The sequence below is a fragment of the Diabrotica undecimpunctata genome, chromosome 5, assembly GCF_040954645.1.
Source record: "Diabrotica undecimpunctata isolate CICGRU chromosome 5, icDiaUnde3, whole genome shotgun sequence".
NCBI classification, from domain to species: Eukaryota; Metazoa; Arthropoda; class Insecta; order Coleoptera; family Chrysomelidae; genus Diabrotica; species Diabrotica undecimpunctata.
In genome coordinates this window covers 918,458-939,400 of record NC_092807.1, presented here as the reverse complement: position 1 = coordinate 939,400, position 20,943 = coordinate 918,458, and the positions used below count along the sequence as shown (strand labels likewise).

At 35.4% G+C, this 20,943-nt stretch overlaps 1 protein-coding gene across 2 annotated transcripts in view; it reads left to right on the top strand.

Moving 5' to 3' along the window:
• LOC140440973 (lateral signaling target protein 2 homolog) overlaps positions 1–20,565 on the top strand; it is a 53,228-nt gene extending 32,663 nt beyond the window's left edge. The window contains exons 4-6 of one of the 2 annotated variants that reach the window (XM_072531335.1): positions 4,824–4,994; positions 8,936–9,331; positions 9,397–20,565. In XM_072531335.1, the coding sequence (XP_072387436.1) occupies positions 4,824–4,994; positions 8,936–9,331; positions 9,397–9,718 (889 nt within the window). In that variant the 3' untranslated portion in view covers positions 9,719–20,565. Of the gene's footprint in view, positions 1–4,658; positions 4,995–8,935; positions 9,332–9,396 lie in introns of both variants that reach the window. The other variant, XM_072531334.1, reaches the window with a different exon arrangement.
• Positions 20,566–20,943: the final 378 nt, after the last annotated feature.

Genomic DNA, 20,943 nt, shown 5'->3' with positions numbered 1-20,943 from the left:
ATCTGTGTGTGGTTTCAATGTTTTTTATAAGAATAAATGTTCTGATATCTTTAGTGATCTTTATAGGACTTAAGCTCGGTCTAGAATGTGTAAGGAGGCTCTTGTTCAGTGAAACATGGAATATTTTGAGGAGCTCTGTATGACTTATGAGCTGTCGAAAAAGTTTCCAGAGTCTCTGAAGATTCCTGGGATATTTTAGGACATCTCCGGCTGCCCTTAAGAACCTTTAGGTCAGTCTGAAATGTTTCTAAAATACTCCAAGGCAGCTAGGAATGTGAAGAGCTCTTTGGAGGAACTCAGGAACATCTGTAAAGTTTCAAAGCTGTTCTAGAATGATTTAGGAATCTTTTGTAGTAATTTAGCGCACACAGAAATGTTTCAGTGGTCTCTACAAGATTTTAGGACAACCGATGATATTCCAGGAATGTTTTGTATCTTTTATGGAACCTATGATAGGTTTTGGGGGTGTTTTGGGGGGCTCTGGAGAATTTTGAAGATCAGTAATTCTCTTTTAAAAAGTCTGGAAGCTTCCAAGACTGCCCTGTAATGATTCAATGGTTTTTCTAGTAAATTTTAGTACAACCAGAAATGTTTTAGAGGCTTCCACAAGATTTTCGTGCAACCAATGATATTTCAAGAGTATTCTGTAACTTTTCAGGAACCTATGATAGACTTCGGGGATATGTTAGCGGCTTAAGTTGTCTTCTGAAAAACCTGACATGTTTTGGGAGACTCTGGAGGATCTTGCGCTTAAATAATACCCCTCTAGAAAGTTTGGAAGCTTCCAAAACTCATCTGTAGTAATTAGACGGTTTTCTGTTTTCTGGATTAGTAAATTAGGACCACCAACAATGTTTAAGTCGCCTCTACCAGATTTTAGGGCAACCAATAATATTCAAGGAGTGTCCTGTTATTTTTCAGGAACTCATGATAGACTTAGACAGACATTTTCAGAAAGTCTGGAATCTTCTAACACTGTTTTGTAAGGATTTAAGGTTTTTTGTAGTAATTCAGGACAACCAGAATTGTTTAAGTGTCTTTTGCAACATTTTAGGGCAATTAATGGTATTCCAGGAGTGTCCTGGACTTTTTCGGAAACCATGAGAGATATTGGACATGATTTAGAGGTTCTATTTATCTAAAGGAGTTACAGCTAAAAATACTAAGGGTTTTTAAGAGCATTTCTGAGACGTCTGGAAGCTTTAAAATAGTCCTGGTATGATTCAGGCGTCTTTATAGTGGCTTCTAGAATATTTTAGTTCAAGTAAATCTATTCCGAGATTCTTCTGGCTCTTTTGTAGAATTTTTGAAATACTTTGGAGATGTTTTGGGAGCTCTAATTAACTTCAGAGAAACCTGGATTGTTTTGGAACTTTCTAAAAGTCCTCGGAGCAATTAGAAACGTTTCAAGAAGACTTCACGGTAATTAGGAATTTTCAGAGTTCTTTGGAGGATTTCAAATCCGTCTTAAAACTTTCTTCAAGATTGCTCGGGAATGATTCAGTCGGGTTTAGTCATTTATTACAATCAGAAATGGCAGCTAAAAATATTCCAGGACTGTCCAGAATCTTTGTTAGTACATATGATAGACTTTGGAAATGTTAAGGATACTAGTTGATTTTAGGATAGCTAGGAATATTTTGAGATGATCTAGACGATCTCGGAGTAATCGAAAACCTCTGGAGAAATTCAGTGGTGACTTAAATATTTCAAAACACTCCTGTAATGTATCAGAGAGTTTAATGAAGGTCAAGGTAGCCTGAGTTGTTTGTAGAGGTCGTCACAGAGCAGTTGGGAATTTTGAGAGTTGTCTGGAAGTTTTCAAGAGTGTTCTGTAATCATTCAGGTTTTTGTAGTAATTCAGTACAAAAGAGAAATGTTTCATTGGCACCTATAAGATTTAAGGACAGCCAAGAATAGTCCAGGACTGTCCTGTACTTTTTTTGGTGTTTATGAGACTCCCCGAAAGGTTTGGTATCTTCTTCTTCTTCTTTTGGCATCATAACCCTGGATGGGTCTTTGCCTGTCTGGCTATGTCCTTCCATTCAGATCTCTTTGTGCCCTTTTTCTCCATTGTCTTATGTTCATTGTTTTCAGGTCGTCTTCCACGTCATCCAACCATCTCGTTCTGGGCCTTCCTTTTTTTCGCCTTCCTATGGGCTTCCATTGTAACATTTTCTTTGTTGTTTTTGCATCGTTTTGTCTCTGCACATGTCCCAGCCATGACAGTCTTTGACTTTTCACAAATCTTACAATGTCATAACCTTCATTTAACTCATTAACCTCGTCGTTTCTCCTGATTCTCCAGGTGCCATCTTCCTCTTGTACCGGGCCATATACTTTCCTCAGTATTTTTCTCTCGAATGTCCTGAGTTGGGCTTCATCTTTTTTCGTCATTACCCAAGTTTCACATCCATAGGTTACTACGGGTCTAATCAGTGTTCTGTAGATAGTCATTTTGGTTCTTTTGTCTAATAATTTCGATGTCATCAATCTTTTATTAGCATAGTATGTACGATTCCCGCTGGAAATACGTGCATTAATTTCGCTACTTACGGAGTTCTTCTGATTGATTTCTGTGCCGAGATATGTAAAGGCATCCACTCTTTCGATAGTATAGTTGTCTATTGTGATATTATTTTCATTGTCAGTTATTCTTTTGACTGTCATATACTTCGTTTTTGCTTCGTTTATTTTGAGACCTCTTTTTCTTGCTTCAGGATCAATTTGTTTGAACACTTCCATTAGTCGTGGCTTATTCCTACTAATGATGGCTACATCGTCTGCATATGCAGTAATTTGTACTGATTTGGTGTTTATATGGCCGGTTATATTGGTTTTTCTGATGACTGCCTCAAGAACTAGGTTGAATAGCATGGTTGATAGGGCATCTCCCTGTCTTACTCCCATGTTGATGTTAAACAAGGGAGTCAGCTCTCCATCTACTCTGACTGCGGCTTTTGAACCCTGCAACGTCATTTTTATGAGGCTGATGTATTTCTTAGGTATACCTAGAGTACAAAGGTCTTCCAGCATTCTGTCTCTTTTTACACTATCAAAAGCTTGTTTAAAGTCTATATACATATTATATAGGTCTATGTCGCATTCATAAGCTTTTTCTTGTATCGTTCTTAGTATGAATATGTTATCTGTAGTGGCTCTATTTGGTCTGAATCCATTTTGATAATCACCAATTATATTTTCGGAGTATTCTAATAATCTATTGTAGATTATACCAGAAAGAATTTTGTATATTACATTTAGCAATGTAATTGGCCTATAATTCTGGCATTCCCTCTTATCTCCTTTTTTATATATTGGCTGTATGAGGCCAACTGTCCATTCCTCTGGCATTTGCTCCTTCGTCCATATTAATGTTATTAGGTAATGGATTCTTTCCCAGAGTTCGGATCCTCCATGCTTTAATAATTCTGCCGAAATTCCGTCCGTTCCTGGTGCTTTATTATTTTTTAGTTTATTTATTATCTGAACTACTTCTTCATAACTCGGATTTTCGATGAGCAGCTCCGCCGTATAATATATTGTCTCGTTCTGATCATTTTCGTTGTCTGTATTTAGATTTTCTTCGAAATATTGTTTCCAGCTCATTATAATTTTTTGGTTCTCTGTTAGTAGTTCTCCGTCCTTGTCTTTGCATATCGTTAGTTTTGGTCTAAATGACTGGGTGCTTTCTTTTATGCATTTATAGAATTTTCTGCTTTCGCGTCTGTTGTTATGCTTTACGATTTCTTGTACTTGTTTTTTTATAGCCTCTCTTTTCTTTCTTCTGCATATTCTAGTCGCTTGTATTCTTTTTTCGTTATAAATCTCACTGCTATTTCTTGTGTTTCTTTGAAGTTGGTTAAGCCTAGCTTGCCTTTTTTCCTCTACTGCGATTCTGCATTCATCATCGTACCATTCCGCATTTCTTTGCCTTTTGGCTTTTCCGACAGTTTCCTCTGCTGACTCCGTTATAATTGTTTTTAATTGTCTCCATTCCTCCTCTGCAGTATCTTCCTCTCTAGTTCGGTTGAGTTTTATTTGGAGAGCATTTCTGTATTCTTGTCTCTTTGTTGCGCTTTTGAATCCTTCGGAAAGATTTGGTATACTAGAATATTTTAAGAGGTTCTGAAAAACTTGAAAACTGAAAAAACAGGTGTCTGAGAAATTACAGGACTGTTTTGCAATAATTAGGAATCATTTGAAGAACTTTAGGACAGGTTGAAATGTTTATACATGGCTTCAGAGATTCCAAGAATGTCAGGATTCTTTGAAACATTTCAGACACGGAGAGTTTTAAGATTAAACGGTCATAACTGTTTCAATGACCTCTAGAGGATTTTAGAACAGCCAAACTGTTCCAAAACTGTCGGTATTCTTTGTGAGACTTCTGGAATTTGCAATAGGTTTTGTAGGGCTTTAATCTTCCAGGCAAATTTATGTATAATGATTCACATCATTTACATTTTCCCTTTTCATGATTTATTTAAAGAGCTTCCGATAGTAGCCTTCCCCAAGTTCTATTTTCCTTCCATATATTATCTGCATGATGCAGATAATACAAAAAACCATCTTCCTAAGACGGTTCAGTTCCGAAAGTGGTTATGAAACAATTTTGAGTTATGTCAAGTACATTCATAGATTTATTTTCATCGTAGGTCGCCCAGTCTAGATCTTAACGAATCAAAAAATTGCGGCTGTGCTAGTAATGCCTCCTCGACGGTTTGTAACTGTAATTCCAAGCAATCAAAAGGCGACGCATCTCTTAAGACGTCACATAGCCGTCATCCAAAACTAATGCCTAAATCTTCGTTTCCCACTAGAAAGAAAAAAAGCGGCAATCGGACGAAAAACGTCATCGAAGAGGATTTTTCGAGTTCTGGAAGTTCCGAGACGTCATCTTTTAATAGCACGTACGCCGACGATGAAGAAATTGCTATGGCTATGCAAGCCGCCGAATTGGCCACCAAGAACGAAGTTAGAGCGAAATATAAGTAAGTATGTTATTTTTTTCTTCATTATATTACCAATACCTACAGATGTATCTATCGGATCGTGAACACCGATAGATTTCTTGACATGACATTCAGGCACGTCTTTAGTGCACTAGGTTTTAGATGAACAAATCTGATGTTCAAGAAAAGATATTCTTAACACCGTAGCACGTGAAATTCACTTAACTTCTTCATGTAGGAAGATACTTTGGAACCGTCGATAATAACTCGAACAGTCTAGCAAGATTAAGGAAACCGGATACCTTGAAAGTCATTAAACTACAACTTGCTTTTCTCCACGACCAGCCTGCCTCAATATGGTACGAAGGATTCACCAACACAAGCGTTAAACTCTTTTTGGCTTCCGAAAGACTTTCCACGAAGACTGAAGATCTACGAAAAATCCTCATTATCATCATCATATAACGGGGGTCCTACGGCGATTGCCACTTCCCGCATTTCAGCCTCCATCTTTTCCTATCTCTCCAATCCCCCTCTTCTAAGCCTCTAGATTGCATTGTTTTTGTAATTTCTCTTCTCCAGGAATTTGGTGGTCTTCCCCTTTTCCTTCTTTCTGGCGGAACATACATTAAGGCTTTCTTTGGCCACCGCTCCTCCTCCATTCTCATCACGTGACCATACCATTGTAATTGCCTTCCTTGTATTCTATCTGAAAGAGTATCACGAATTCCTGTACGGTTTCGTATTTCCTCATTCCTGATTCTTTCCATTCTCGATACTCGACATGACCTTCTAAGATAATCCATTTCCACAACGTCTACTTTATCTCGTTCATTCTTTGTCATCGTCCAACATTCAGCACCATATGTGGTAATTGGTTCTACAATTGCTCTGTCTACGCGAAGTTTGGTATGCAATTTTATTTTATTAGACCACAGTAATGAATTCAGTATTCGGATGCATTTTTTCCCTTGGGTTATTCGGTTTTGTACATCTATCTTAACTCTGCCATCTGCTGATATGATGCTTCCTAGATATTTATACTGGTTGCAGCCTTTTATGACTGCGTTTTCAAGCCTCAGATCTGTGGTATTTCCTCCAATTTTTAAATATTCTGTTTTGCTTATGTTTACAGTAAGCCCCCATTTGGCATATTCCTCAAATAATTTTCGATTCATATAATTTATATCTTCCTCATCGGTTGCAACCACCACCTGATCATCTGCAAACAACAATGTATACAGAGTTTCTTGTCCCACTTCGATACCCATAAATCTACATTTATTTCTCCAATTCCTCAATGCTTCTTGGACGTATATTTTAAAGAGTGTCGGTGACAAACAGCATCCTTGCTTTAGGCCTTTACTGACTTTAAATTCATTTGAGGTTCTGGTTCCAATTTTTACACAACTAACTGCATTTTCGTACAATTTATATATCGCTCGGATATACGTCGAATCCAATCCGGACCTTTCGAGGACCTCAAACATTTTCTTTAACGGGACACTATCATATGCTTTCTCAAGGTCTATAAATACCAAATGGGTCTCTCTACTTCTTTCGACACGCTTTTCAATTATTTGTCGTAGGATAAATATATTATCAAGGCAGGATCTCCCGGTACGAAAGCCGCTTTGTTCTTCAATATCTTGTATCTGTCTTTCAACCCTCTTCTTTAATATTCTGCCGTACAACCGGCCCACAGAGCTCGTTACATTAATACCTCTATAATTGGAACAGTCTCTTTTATTCCCTCTCTTATATATGGAGCTTATATAAGATTTATTCCAATCTTTAGGAATTTCCTGGTCTCCACACATACATTTATTGAAAAGGTCTACTATTAATTCTAAAAGTGCAGTCGGCCCATATTTAACCAGCTCTATGGGAATGTCTCCAGGCCCTGCGGCTTTTCCGTTTTTAACCTCTTTTAAGGTTTCCGTCAATTCAGATAATGTTATTAAAGGGATTTCCTGTCTTTCGTCTCTGCTGTCTATTAATTCCCTTATCTTTTCCCATCTGTACTCTACTCTATCCTCTTTCAGCAGTTTCGTATAATATTCTTCCCATTCATTTAACTTTATGAGAGAAATGTTGTCTTCATTTTTCTCATTTTTTCTAAACTGCTTTAATGTTTTCCAAGCTTGTGCCACTTTTGTTCCACCCATAAATCTGTCCAGTTCATCACACTTAGCCTCCCAGTTTATATTTTCGCCTTATCCACGTCTTTTTTAACTTCTCTATTCCATTTAGCGTATATTTCTCTGTCTTGAGGATCTTTGGATTGAAGCCATATGTGATATGCTTGTTTTTTCTTGAGAACTTTCTCTTCTAGTTCCGTTGACAACCATTCAGGTTTTCCTTTTTTCCGATTTTCAACTTTTCCCAGTTCTTCATTTGCCGCTTCATGAATATATTTTTTAATTACCTCATACAGACTTTCAGGGTCTAAGTCCTTTGTTTCTATATTTTTTATTTTCTGAGCTATTCTAATTTTATATAAAAACTTTGTCGAATCGTGTTTAAAGCTTTCCAGGTTATATTTTATATTTTCTATGGTTGTTCCTATGTCTGTTACTTCATCATTTTTGTGACTTGATTGTTCTCTCTTAAATGTCACCATTACTTTTGCAATAATCATATGGTGGTCACTTCCACATTCTGGCCCTCCAAACACCTTCACGTCCTTCGTTTTTAGTTTAGAATCTTTACGCTGAATGAAATAGTCAATTATTGATTTTAAATTCCTGGTAGGCTGCGTCCATGTAAATTTGTGTATATTCTTATGGGGGAAGAAACCATTTAATATTTTCAAAGAATGTGCCTCGCAAAAATCTATTAATCTTTGACCATTGTCGTTCAGAATGTCTTCTCCATATCTCCCTATTATTTCACTGTTGGAGCTCTTTCCAGTTCTTGCATTAAGATCACCTAAGATCCAAATTTCTTTCTTCTTATTAATTGTGGCTAGAACAGTTGTTAACTTGTTAAAGTACTCTTCCTTGCTGTCAACCCTTGAGTCATCCGTCGGTGCATATGTTCCAATTACCACTATTTCATGGCCATTTTTCTTAATTTCCATGAGGATAATTCTTTCATCTATTTCTTGCCATGATTTAATACATTTTTTCAGTTTCTGATGTATTGCTATAGACACTCCCCTTTTAGCTCGTTCGCTCTTTTCTACGCCACTATAGAAATGCAGGTATTCGTTTATCTTTTCATTTCCTCTTCCTTTTTTCTTTACTTCAGTTAATACACAGATGTCTAGTTTCATTTTACTCAGTTCACGGAAGACCTTCTCCTGTTTTGTCCTTATTCCTTGTATGTTCCAAGCACCCAAATTCATAATCCGTTTTCTTTGCGAATTTCGTTTATAGTTTAATCCGTCCGAATTCCAAGGCTTTTTGCTGAAATTTTTAATTCCAAGTCCAACTGAGATCAAGCTGATCTTGCTGCTTTTAGGTCATTTCTCACTTCGGACAGAATTATTCACCTACAAAAATCAAGGGAAAGTTACCGAAACTACTACTCCGTCTCCGTATACTTGAGGAATAGGAAATAACTAGTTAGAGCAAATGATACTGACTCTAGTCACAAAAGCATTGTGTGTGGAGTACCACAAGGTTCAGTACTGGATCCTCTACTTTTCCTTATCTTTATAAATGACATCACTTACTTTAAAAATCGATGGAAATTTTTTTCTTTTTGTTGATGATACCAGTATTACCTGGAGGAACTCTAATATTGCAACTCTCATGCAATTATAACTTCTGATCTGCTTAAAATAAAAACCGGGTCCGACTCTAATTTAGTTTCTTTTAACGTGGATAAGACAGTAGCATTATCCTATAAAGAAGCTCTTCAACCCTTGCTTCTTAATAACTGTCATATTTTTTGTACTTTTTGTAAGCTTTGTCCATAAAATTGTACAATTTTCAGTGACAATAAATAATATTTCTATTCTATTCTATTTGCAGATCCAGCGAAGACTTACTGCACCGCCTATTCGTATGTATAGCCGGTGTGGCCGACCAACTGCAGACGAACTTCGCTTGTGACTTGCGCAACATCTTGAAAGCTGTTTTCCTTATCAACGCCGGTGATGCAGTCCCTGATCCTCCGCCCAAAAGTATAGAACCCTCTAATCCGATAGAAAATTCCATAGAGTATCATCCCTTAGAGCACGAAGTGATCCAGAACAACAACGAATTTTCTGTGGATCCCAATATACTAGCTCAAGAGGCCCTCTTCGATTCCAATATCTATTTCCACCTAGACACGGACGACGAATGTCAGGAGTATGTGAATCATCGAAGACAGCAACAAGAAACCGAAGAAAGGGACATCAGTCATCTTACTGCAGACTTAAACAGGTAAATGATTGTTCCAAAGCGTTATTATAACAATTTGTAATGTCTCTAACTTTCTGTGTCCGTAGGTTGGCTTCGTTCCGCGAAGAAATAGCCAATTTGCATCCTAACGAAGTCTCTCAAAACGAACCCGACAACATCCTCTGCACCGAAGCACCCGACTATTCCCGCCCGCCCATTTGGATCCCCGACGTCGAGGCGCCTAAGTGTATGAGCTGCCGAGTCAACTTCACGGTGGTCAAACGACGCCATCATTGCCGCAATTGCGGCAAGGTCTTCTGTGCTCGATGCTCCTCTAATAGTGTTCCGTTACCGAAATTCGGACTCGTCAAACCCGTCAGGGTGTGCAATAAATGTTTTATATACAATTTGACACCGTTTACTGTGTAAAACGGACTGTTTTGGACTGTTGACTCGGTTGAATCGACCGGAAAATGCTCGTCTAGGGTTTCTTGCGATCTTAGCATTTGTCATTAATAACCGATGTCATTAATAACACAGGCCAACAAAACAAAAAACAAATTTATGCGAATCCGGTGTACATTTTGTCTCTAAAAAAGAATCTGAAATTAGATTTTGCTTACCACCTACAGTTTTCCCACAATATGACACTGGTTTATTCCACATAATAATAATTTGAAAAAGACAAAATACCGAAATACATTAAAATGATACATTTTTAGAATAATACATATCTAATTCCTATCTTGTAATGGTATAGGTCTGTACAATCGTTTCAGAAGTCAATGCTTTTGTATGTTCTTTCTCTTTTTTTCTTTAAAACTGCTCAAGTAGCTTTTTCTCCTATGCGAGGCACTCTGTTATTCCCGATGAAGTGACCAACAGTAATCACCCATAATGTTGGTGTTCCAACATCCCTGGTATCGTTTCTCCATTACCTTGATATCCTGGTGGAATCTTTCGCCTTGTTCTTCACTGACGTCATCCAGATTTTTAGGGAAAACGTCAAGATGGTTATGCAAAAAGTGGATTTTGAGGCTCATTAGACATCCCAAATCTTTCTTCTTCTTTTTAACGTGCCGTGCATTTCTGCGTAGGCGTCCACCGTACATCGTCTTATCAGGTGAGATGTTAAATAGTCAGGATTAAATAATTCTGTTCTTAGCAGCATTGCGAAGCATTTCATAGCTGTGGATTCCTGTCCATTGTCGAATATTGCGCAGCCATGACATTTTTTTACGTCCCAGACCTCTCCTACCCTCTATCTTCCCTTCGAGTATCAGTTGCTGAAAAGTATATCTTTCTCCTCGTAATATGTGTCCCAAGTATGCAGTCTTCTTACTTTTTACATAACCAAAAAGTTCCCTATCCTGTAACCCCGCTTTTCTGAGTACTTCCTCATTTCTGACCCTGTCCGTCCATGATATTCTAAGCATTCGACGCAGGCAGCACATTTCAAACACTTCAAGTTTGTTAATGGAACTGGCCTTTAACGTCCATGCTTCCATTCCGTACAAGAGAACAGGCCACACGTAACACTTAAGCATCTTGTATCGGAGGTTGAAGTCCAATTTGCGATCAGTCAGAAACTTACGAAGCCTCAAAAAGCATTTCTGGCTTGTTCAACTCTGCTCTTTATTTCATTCTCGGGGTCCCAACCCTCGTTCAGCAAACAACCCAAGTATTAAAATTGCCTGACCTGTTCGATTTCTTCTCCAGAGACATATATCTTTGCGTTGGGATAATCATTTCTACTTATAATCATTGTTTTTGTCTTCTTGATATTTATTTTCAAACCACGAGCTTCACTTGCAAGAGTTAGATCATTTAGTTAGACTCAAATCTTTAAACTTATCTAATAAATTAGCTATTAGATGGAGCTGAGACTTGGACATTAAAAAAATACAATTTAAAAAGAATCGAGGCTGTCAAACTCTGGTTATACCGCAGAGTATTAAAAATATCATGGACTGATTGAATTATAAATAAAGAAGTACTGGAGAGGGTTGGTAAAGAAACAGAACTAATCACCACTATACAAACCAAAAAACTGGAATACCTAGGCCACGTGATGAGGGGACCAAAATATAAAATTTTGAGACTCATAATACAGAGAAAGATTCAAGAAAGAAGATCTGTTAGCCGAAGGCAGAACTCAGCACTCTAAGAAGAAGAATAAATTAGCTACTATAAGGTCGTAGTTAGGGTCTTTCACATTACCTAAAAACTTGATTACAACTTGTTTGAATGCAATCCAAGCTTCTTTTTCCTTAGTAGTCATCTTGGTTTCAAAGGCGCAGTCGAACATCATTTTACGAATATCTGGTCCAACAAAACACCTTTTAATTTGGCTTGTGATAGATGAGGAAACTTTCCACTTAAGTACTTGAAACATTCTCCATCTTTAGGCAGGGCCTTGACAAACTGTTTCATTAAGCCTAACTTAATGTGAAGAGGTGGAAGGAGATTTTTTTTTGGATCTATCAAAGTTTTGTACAAAATATTCTTCTCGCCAGGTGTTAAAAAATTTCTCATGAGCCATTGTTTTGTGGACCAGTGTTTATCTCTTACCCTACTGTCCCATACACATATAAAACATGGAAACTTTGTAAATCCTTTTTGTTGGCCAAGTAGCAGACAAACAACTTTTAAATCTCCATAGATCATCCAATTGTGAGCTGAATAGTTGATTTTCTGTAGAATTGTGTCAAGATTTTCATATGTCTCTTTCATATGGACGGTATGAGCAATATGAAGTGAAGCATAAGTGTTATCATTGTATACAAGTACAGCTTTTCAACTTGTTTTTGAAGAGTCTATAAAAAGCCTCCAATCATCCTAATTATACTAAATAACAAACTCATTCATTAGACCACCAATATCATGACAGTAGGCCAAATCCCCTTCCTGCCTAAAAAACTGAGCAAACTGTTGATCTTTGTACCTGTATTTCTAAATAGATGTACCAGGCAACAACAAATTCTTTTCTTTTAACAAAAAGAGAAATCAAACGATTTCTGCCTAGCGAAACCGAATTCAAATCTTAACCACTGTGTTTCCTAAAATTTGCGAAACAAACAGCTGGATAAATTACTCAGCAAGGGAATCTAAAATTGCATTCCACAAGCCGTTCATCCTGGTCAAAATTCGTAGTGAATTCAGTTTCTGGTACTTCAAATGAAGTAAATAATAAAACAGAATGACGGTATTAGATTTTTGTTTCGATATAGTGCAGCGACAACCGCTGATACGTATTTCGACCTCCTTAGGTCTCGTCAGAACGGTATAGTCACTGCTGCTTTAATCTCGAACCAAACAATTCTGATTTTTTCTTTGTTAAACACAAATCTCTTGTCATGACACAAGTCATGTAACTCGGCTTGTGTAAACAACTGTGGTTGTAAATTTTCTGAAGGACATTGAAATTCACCATCACTTCCTGGACCACTTTCATCAGATTCCAATTTACTAGTATTTAAAATATCATCAATACTTAGAGGAGGCTCAGGGACCGGCAGTTCAGGTCCATGCTCTACCCTACCGGACGGATAGCAAACAGGAGATTAAGATAAACAATCACTTTCTTATTTTTGGAGTTACATTCAGAAATGGTTTTTTTGCTCCCTCCACACCATATACACTGTAAATCTGAATGCTTTTTTTCTTTCTTCGACTATTTCCTTAAATCCTCGACACAAGCATAACATACATTCAGATCTATTCTGTAACTTTTAACAAATCGAATAGAAATGACCAAGTCGAATCGTAATTACCCGAAATCGGAATGTTGGATATCTATCGCGTCGTTTTTGTGTTTGGATTGGCATTGTGTAACTCGGATCGTAATCGGTGTAAATTGATAACGCCAACTTCTACTTCACGCGCTCAGAAGTTGGTGGCAACCCCGCACTAAAAAGAGAAATAAGTGTTCTGTAACGTTATCTTACTGGCAAGGCTAGTGCGCGCGAAAAATTCATCAAAAAAGAAGATCATATTTCAAGCTTGTCAACTATTTTTGATTTGTTTTGGTTAAGTTAAAAAAGTACGTTCGTTACAAGAATACAAAATGGCAAGCGGAACAAGAAAGAAAAAGACATCTGCTGAGCAGTTAAATTATTTAGTAAACTTTATCTAAATAAATCTACATAAAATAATACCACAGACTCAAAAATGAAGTAGCTACAAAAATGAATCAACCCCTAATTTATGTCTAGTCGAAATCAATTTCTATACAACATTCCGATAGTAGAGGTCAAGATGAGTTACAGAATACCGATTCCTACAATTCCGTTCCGACTTTATGACTTCTATTCGATTTGACCCATTTCTATTCGATTTATAGTTACAGAATAGGGCTGATTGTGAGGAGCCCAACTTTTGTCTTGCTCGAAAATTTTCACACCAAAATATGCAAAATACACCTTTTTTTGCAAAGTCAGTAATGTTTCTCTGATGTTTTTCAGTAATAAAATCACCACATATGTAACAAAATGTAGTTGAAAGTTTTTACAACTGCAACTAGCCATACTTAAAAGCGTATGAGTCAAACACTAAAAAGTAAGGTTATGTTTATTAGAATAAAGGAACTATACAGCTGTTAATGAAGAGAAAGAAGAACAAAGATTGTTGTACAGTTCATTAACAGTGCTACCAACCAAGCAACATTAGATTTCTCCGCTCGTAAAAAAAATAAAATGTAATTATGCAATTTTAAATGATAAATTGTGAAAGAATGGTGGGTGATACATCAGCATGGTCAGCATGCTAAAATACAAATAGGAAAGAGGTAATTTTATCAAAAAAGTTTTTTCATCGTTGGCCTGTGCTATCTTGAAATGCACTATTTCTAACAATTTATGCCACCTGTCATTCGTCATTAATTGCATTACTAATTTTAAAAACACATTAAACAATAATTGCATCTCTATCCCTTTAATTTGCATTTTTTGTGCCAATAAAGATAGAATAGGAGGAAAAATAAATTTTAATAAACAAAAAACAATTTTTTACAGATATGAGAATGAAACTCATGGATAGCTTTGGTGGAAAGACACTTTTCGCAACTGTTTAACAAAAAATGTATCAACTTTTGGTAGCCTTTTAGGTATGGAATATCTGAATTGCGTCTGAAAAGTTTCATTCATATTAACCTTTTATGTTTTTATAAATTATAGTTAAGACATTTCACATTTTTTAATAAATTTACATTAATCATAGCAAAAGTGCCTTATCACCGAAACATCTGCCATTTGTACGTTAATAATTTTTGCGGAAATTTAAAAAATAGTTGTTTTTAACGTTTTTTTTTTACTTCCAAGTGTTTTTTATTTCATTATATTATTTATGAAATAAAATGGAACCTTTCACCGTAGCATTTTCCGGGTGAGGTCTACCGAAATGAGATTAAACTCGAGGTTGTTTTTATTCTATATTTTGTATCAGTGTGTACTTAATGGAAGGTTTATCAAGTGTTGCAGGATAGGAAACGTTTAAAATTTGAATGTCTTGGTTTTCATAGTCATTCGCGAATGTTGTGGTGGGAATTTTGTTTTTGTTCTGCATATATCTAAACAAGATTTGCTAATTATCGATAAATCATACATTTGGAGCTCAAAATACTTATAATAATGCAGTATGCATTATTTTTGTTGAGTCATGAAATCATTTTTCAGTTATGTTTACAAATTCCAGTTATAAAAAATAGTATATAGCCAAAGAAAAACCTCATCAGCGTATTTTTAGGAAGATTCGACACACTGGATCAGTTTTTTCACATTTTTCTTAACTATGTTTCCCTTATACAGAACTCTTCTTGTTTCAAAACGTATTTTAATTAATTCTCAACATCACGGTATTAAAATACATTAAAAATTGCTTGTAACATCCAGACGATATCTGTGTTTATTACCGTAGGGAACTTTTCTAATCTGCCCAGCTACCGCATCACTACTAAAATCCTATTGACTGTACCACTTATATTTTTCTTAACGACAAATGGCACTAAAGGATTTAATAAATATTTATTGTTTCATTTTTCATACTGCCAATTTGCTGAACTTTCTAATTAGTAATTATCTACTACTGTCCCATGGAAACTCCCATAATAGTCCAATTTTATTGCGTTAAAGATCTCTTGTAGACTGCATTAGCAAAGAATGTACGTAGAACGGTTAAGAAGTACACTTCAACCAGACATGAGGAGGAACTGACCTTTAAAGTGAAAAACTATGACCTTTATGGAGAGCATTATCGATTTTGGTCCGATTTTTTGGTTTGGAATGTATTTGGTGCCGAAAAAATGTTCCCAGAAGCTTTAGTGGGAATTAAGTTTTTAAGGTTTGCGTGTATAACTTATGTTGAGTTCAAAAATTTGTATCAAACTTACATTTAAAGGCGAACCAAGACGTTCCAACACATATTACCTCCTTAAAAACTCTTTTACTTCGCTTCATCGTAGCTTGAAACCAAGACTGCTCGTTCAAACAAGTGGATCTTCGAAATCGACTATTTTTTGAAAGAAAATACGCCAAATAGGGTTGAAACACTTAAAATATATACATTTCTAATGTTTATGTATATATTGATTTTTATTAGTTGACGTTAATACTACTGACTGCGCTAGTTTTGTTTATTTTATCATTAAATAAGTTAAATATCTTTCTAATTATTGTAAAGCTTTCAATTTGATAACATAGTTGCTTAAAACACTTGCAGTTATTTATTAAATAGTTGCTCCAGTGTAGTTTTCTGCAATTTTTTGTCGGGTTTGAGTTATTTCAACTGGATCGCATATAATAATCTTGATTTATTTAAAAATCGTTAAGAATTGTTTGCTACTGACTTGTATCAACCCTGTAATGGCACATATGTGTCTAAAATTGTGCAATTTCCATCTTCCAAGGCTCTAAAACGATCTTCGAGGATTCATTTAAGCATTTTTTTATCTTACGTACGATAAGATTTTAAAATTTTGCCTTATATGTGTCTGTGTATTATAATATCGAGATAAGAATATTAGATAGCTCTTTAAAATTTTCATAACTTTGTTAAGGCTGAACGATATATCGAAAAGTAAATCAATATTACAGTAGGTATGGTGACATCTCCTAATATTGACAAATAACATTAGAATCAATGTTTGATATGTATATGGTCAGTGTAATTCGCATAGTGCGTAACTCCATTTTATAAAATTTTACAGGAGAGCGGAAAAACTAATTTAAATGATTAAACTTGTTACCGATTGGCAAGAAATTAGTTTTTACGACTACTAGTCAACTCAGATAAAATTTGAATGTTCTATTTTTGGTTTTTAGATGAAGTATTGTTTTTGTTCTAAATGAAATTGGAGATATACTTTTTGCGAACTAAAATTTTGAAAGCAACATGGAAATACGCATTTTTCTGAAAAAGTTTATTTATTTTTTATTGCAAATAAACCAGTAACATGAGGATTACACATCAGTAATTGTAACAGAAAAAATATTGCTTAAAAGGCTAATTATGAGGTAATTGATCACAAAATAAATGGTAGTCCTGTAAACTTTTCTTCACTTGTTGCAAATACTGATATTTTTCTTTCTTAATTGGAATTCTACATTTGTATAATACAGTTAAAGAGTCAAAATCTAAAAATTTTGGATTTGCAGGTAATCTGACAGGAAAAGTTTTCCATTCCAATTCAGAATGTCGTAAGTTTGTAAAATATATTTTTGTTTGTATTTTTAATTGCCTTTATTTAGGACGACTACCTGGGGATCTCCGACTTTTTTCCCAGGTCGTACTGATAAGATAAAATTTATATTACATTCCATGTTTTTAAAAAAATCATGTGATAAGTACTCTACTCTGTAGTGATTTTTCATACATGCTTTTTTGTGTATTATTGCATAGTCAACAAACAGGTACTATAAGTGTGGATTTTAGAATCAATCTTTCTATCGTAGAATGCATGCTATCTGCCTCCATCTGAGTATGACCTTTCTGGAGATACTTTTGTATTATAGTTAAATCTTTTTCTATTGCTAAGTTAAACAGGGCGTTTTGCTAAAATAGAATTTCTATTTTGAGCAAAGCAACCATCGCTATACAAAATATAATTAGTTTTTTTATCACGAGGATTGGACTCTACTTTTTTTTTTGAGGAAATTGAGGAATTGAATTATGGTTGCAAACTCATTGGCTGTTACCCGACTCTCTTTTTCATTCCACAAAAACCATTTACCTTGCTGGCGTTTTAGATCGTAAATTGTGAAATTATGTACGATAAGTTTTGTTTTGTAATAGAGGGAGGTCACATTGGACTTTGGACAAAGTAGCACATATTGCAGATCAATCTAAAAACTTCATTATCTGATTCTTTGTCAGTAACCTTTTCTTGACGTGCTTCGTCATAACAATATTCTTTGTTTCAAAAGTAACTCAAATATCGCACTTATCCCTTTTAGGCTGGTATAAAGATCAATTTTGCTGATCGAAAATTATGGAAAAGGTGGCTCTTGACATGGGTTTTATATTATTTTCTCCAAAAATCTTTGCAGTAAGATCTATATAATTGTGCTTTTGATTGCCATACTGTTTCCAAGTATACCTTTGAACTATTTGCCCTGCAGTAATGGGAATCAAGTTTGGGAAATTTGTCGAAAAAGTTTGTTGTTTTTTATTCCTTCTCCGCTTTTCGGCTGCTTTTCAACTTGCTTATTATCTGTAACTGTTTCTCTGGTCCACTTCTTTATGGCAATTTCTTAAATACAGAATGTATTTAAAAAATCGGTTGCCTGTAAAGTCGGTTTTACGGGCGAAGATTTTACGTGACAACGTCTTTTTCTCGGTAGAATATTTATTGATATAAATATTATTAAATTGCACAATAGGAACAAGGAATTGAATGAAAATAAGAATTGCACAAATTTTAACTATAGAAATATATTTTGTTTACTAAAAGATTGTACATGTAAACTTAAACTTAACTAATTTCTATTTGAGTGATTTTGTTGAGGATAGGACGATGATAGGAGAAATATGAAATGAAAGGAAGTGTTTCTGCTGTAATGTGTCTTGAACGCCAAGAACGCTCGAGAAAGACAGAGACACAAGCACGCACCGATTCAACGCGCCTAATTCTCTAGTGCTGCGCGCGCAGCGGACCGATCATGTTTGAGTGGGAGAGAGACGCAAGGCATTCGCCGGTCCGGCGGGCCCCTCTCTCGTTCGGTGACTCATCGTAACAGACGTGAGCGGGCGTTACACTTTTTCATGAATGACTCCGAGCCACAACCTAATTTAAGACGTTGTCACGTCAAAACATCTTTCTGCATACTCGTATTCGATTATGTTCAGCGTTTAAATAAAACTCGGTTGATGTTTGCCTTCTAGATATTTCCCATTCTCTATTCACAAAAGTTTTTTTCTCACCCCAAGTTTTTCTCCTAAAATTGTCGAATATTTCGTGTCTGGCCTTGTCAGAAATAGAACCATATTTCAATTTTGTCTTGTCGTCCCTACTTAACTTGCAATTGCAACAAGGTTTCATAGTTTCTGCCGCCTTTTCTATATTGTAATTCCATGAATCATTTTCTCTTTTTCTTCCCTGATACTTAAGCCCATTTACTCTATTCTTGTACTTCTCGTGTTTGCTCCTTTGATTCTTTTGGATTCAGTGTACTGTTGTTCGGATCGTTTTCTTTGCATCCTTCATTACTTATAAATTCTTCAAAGCCACTACCTATCTCTTCTTCCATCTCTGCTCTCATGATTATGAAGTCCGAGTTTTTGGACGTTTCATTGTTTTGGCAGTTCGTTTTTTGCATGCACGAGATGCCTTCTTCTGATCTTTATGTGCCATTAGTGACCGTGTCTGTAATATTAAAATCACCCAAATTCATTATGATGTACGGTTCTTCCTCACAAACATGATTGATAAACATTTCTTCGGTTTCTCTAGCATATTTCTTGAGATCATCAATAATTGGACTGATAGTTGCCTACAAACTGTTTGTTTGCACGGCAATAACATTGTCGATGGTATTGTGTTTCATGGATGAAGGAAGAGCAAGAGTAAAGTTGTCTAAATCAGGCTCTATAACTTGAAAAGGGTCCTTTTTTTCAGTGCCGTCTAACTTTGACGGTCCTCCTAGAAGGTTTATAATCATGTCTGCTCTTTTAGCCATTTCTGTAACAAAAATAAAATGTGTAGTCGTATTTTAATTCCGCTTGTCAACAATTTGATGCATGGAGTTAGGTAATTTTCTGTGACGGCTTTTATTGCGAAACGGTAAATGCTGCGGAGATGGGTATTTTTCAGGCTAAAGATATGGTATCGTTGTACCAGATGGCACAAGTCATATTTGAAAAAAAAATAGAGTTACGCACTACGCGAATTACACTAACGATATAAAGTCTTTGACTTAAGTTGGTATGCATTTTTAGTGCTGCCATCTGTATTATTTTTTCATAAAAACGTAGCAACACTTCTTAACAAATGTTTGAGGGTTACATAAAATAGACGAATTGAAAAAGATTTACATTATTTCTTCTGTTGTACAATTTGTTTCTAGTAGAATTTTGTTGGTCTAACAAAAAGACATTCAAATAAAACAAGGTAGAAGTTAAAATTGATTATTTGTCAAATTGTTAAATATCACTATTCCTACTGGAGGTCTTTTCGTTGCGAAGAAAGCATTAAGTTTGTGCCCACGACGTTTATCTCAAACCATTAATAAATTAAGCTATTTTGTAGTTAAAAAAAAAGCATGGTTATGCGCTGGAGCGCCAAATTTCATTGTCCACTAATTTTAAATGGATTTAAGTAATATTTTGCACTTTTGTAGTACTTTTTAAGTTGTGATAGCACTCTATTGTAAATTAGAATATGTTTTTTTTTTTTCATATTTATTCCCGTAACATACAGTAAGAATAATAAAACTTATTAACATAACCTCTACGCTTATTTTAAAACAGAAACGTCAGTGAATTTTACACAATATTCTAATATAACAACTAAAAGACCTCACTATAATATTCTAACGACTTTTTTGACTATTATACACTTCTCTATCACTTCTGATCGTTGTTATTTCTTACATATAGCTGTATATTTCTCATTCAGGCGAAGTTGTTATGATTTCAACGTTAGATTTAAAAAAAAATGAATTAGAACCACAAGGAAACGTAACGACTCAATAATTTTCATTATTGTACTGAAATATTTTGTGATAACTTGTACATTTATTTATATGGTTTATGGGATTCATATCTCTATTAAAGAATATTTTTCATGGTGCGTTTTATTCTAAAAATAGTTATTATAGTCAGTAGTTTTGAGTTTGTTTAATCGATAAACGACTGTAGCAGTAGAAGGTACACGAATCGATAAAGTGATCACGCCCGTTCTAGTTTATAGGCAGTCACAAATACAGATGGGTAAAATAGTGGTTGCCTACATTTGAGTAAAGTTAAATTTTATGAATTCGTAGGTATACCTATAAATTCATCACCATTACAAATAAGTAAATCAGAGATGTAAGAAATAACCAAATTCTGGTCCTGGTGACATCCCTGCAGAATTAGTGAAAGCCGGCACATACAAACTCCAGGAACAGTTGAGAAAACTCTTTTAAGGACTGCTTGAATGGGGCCGAATTACCAAAAAAGAA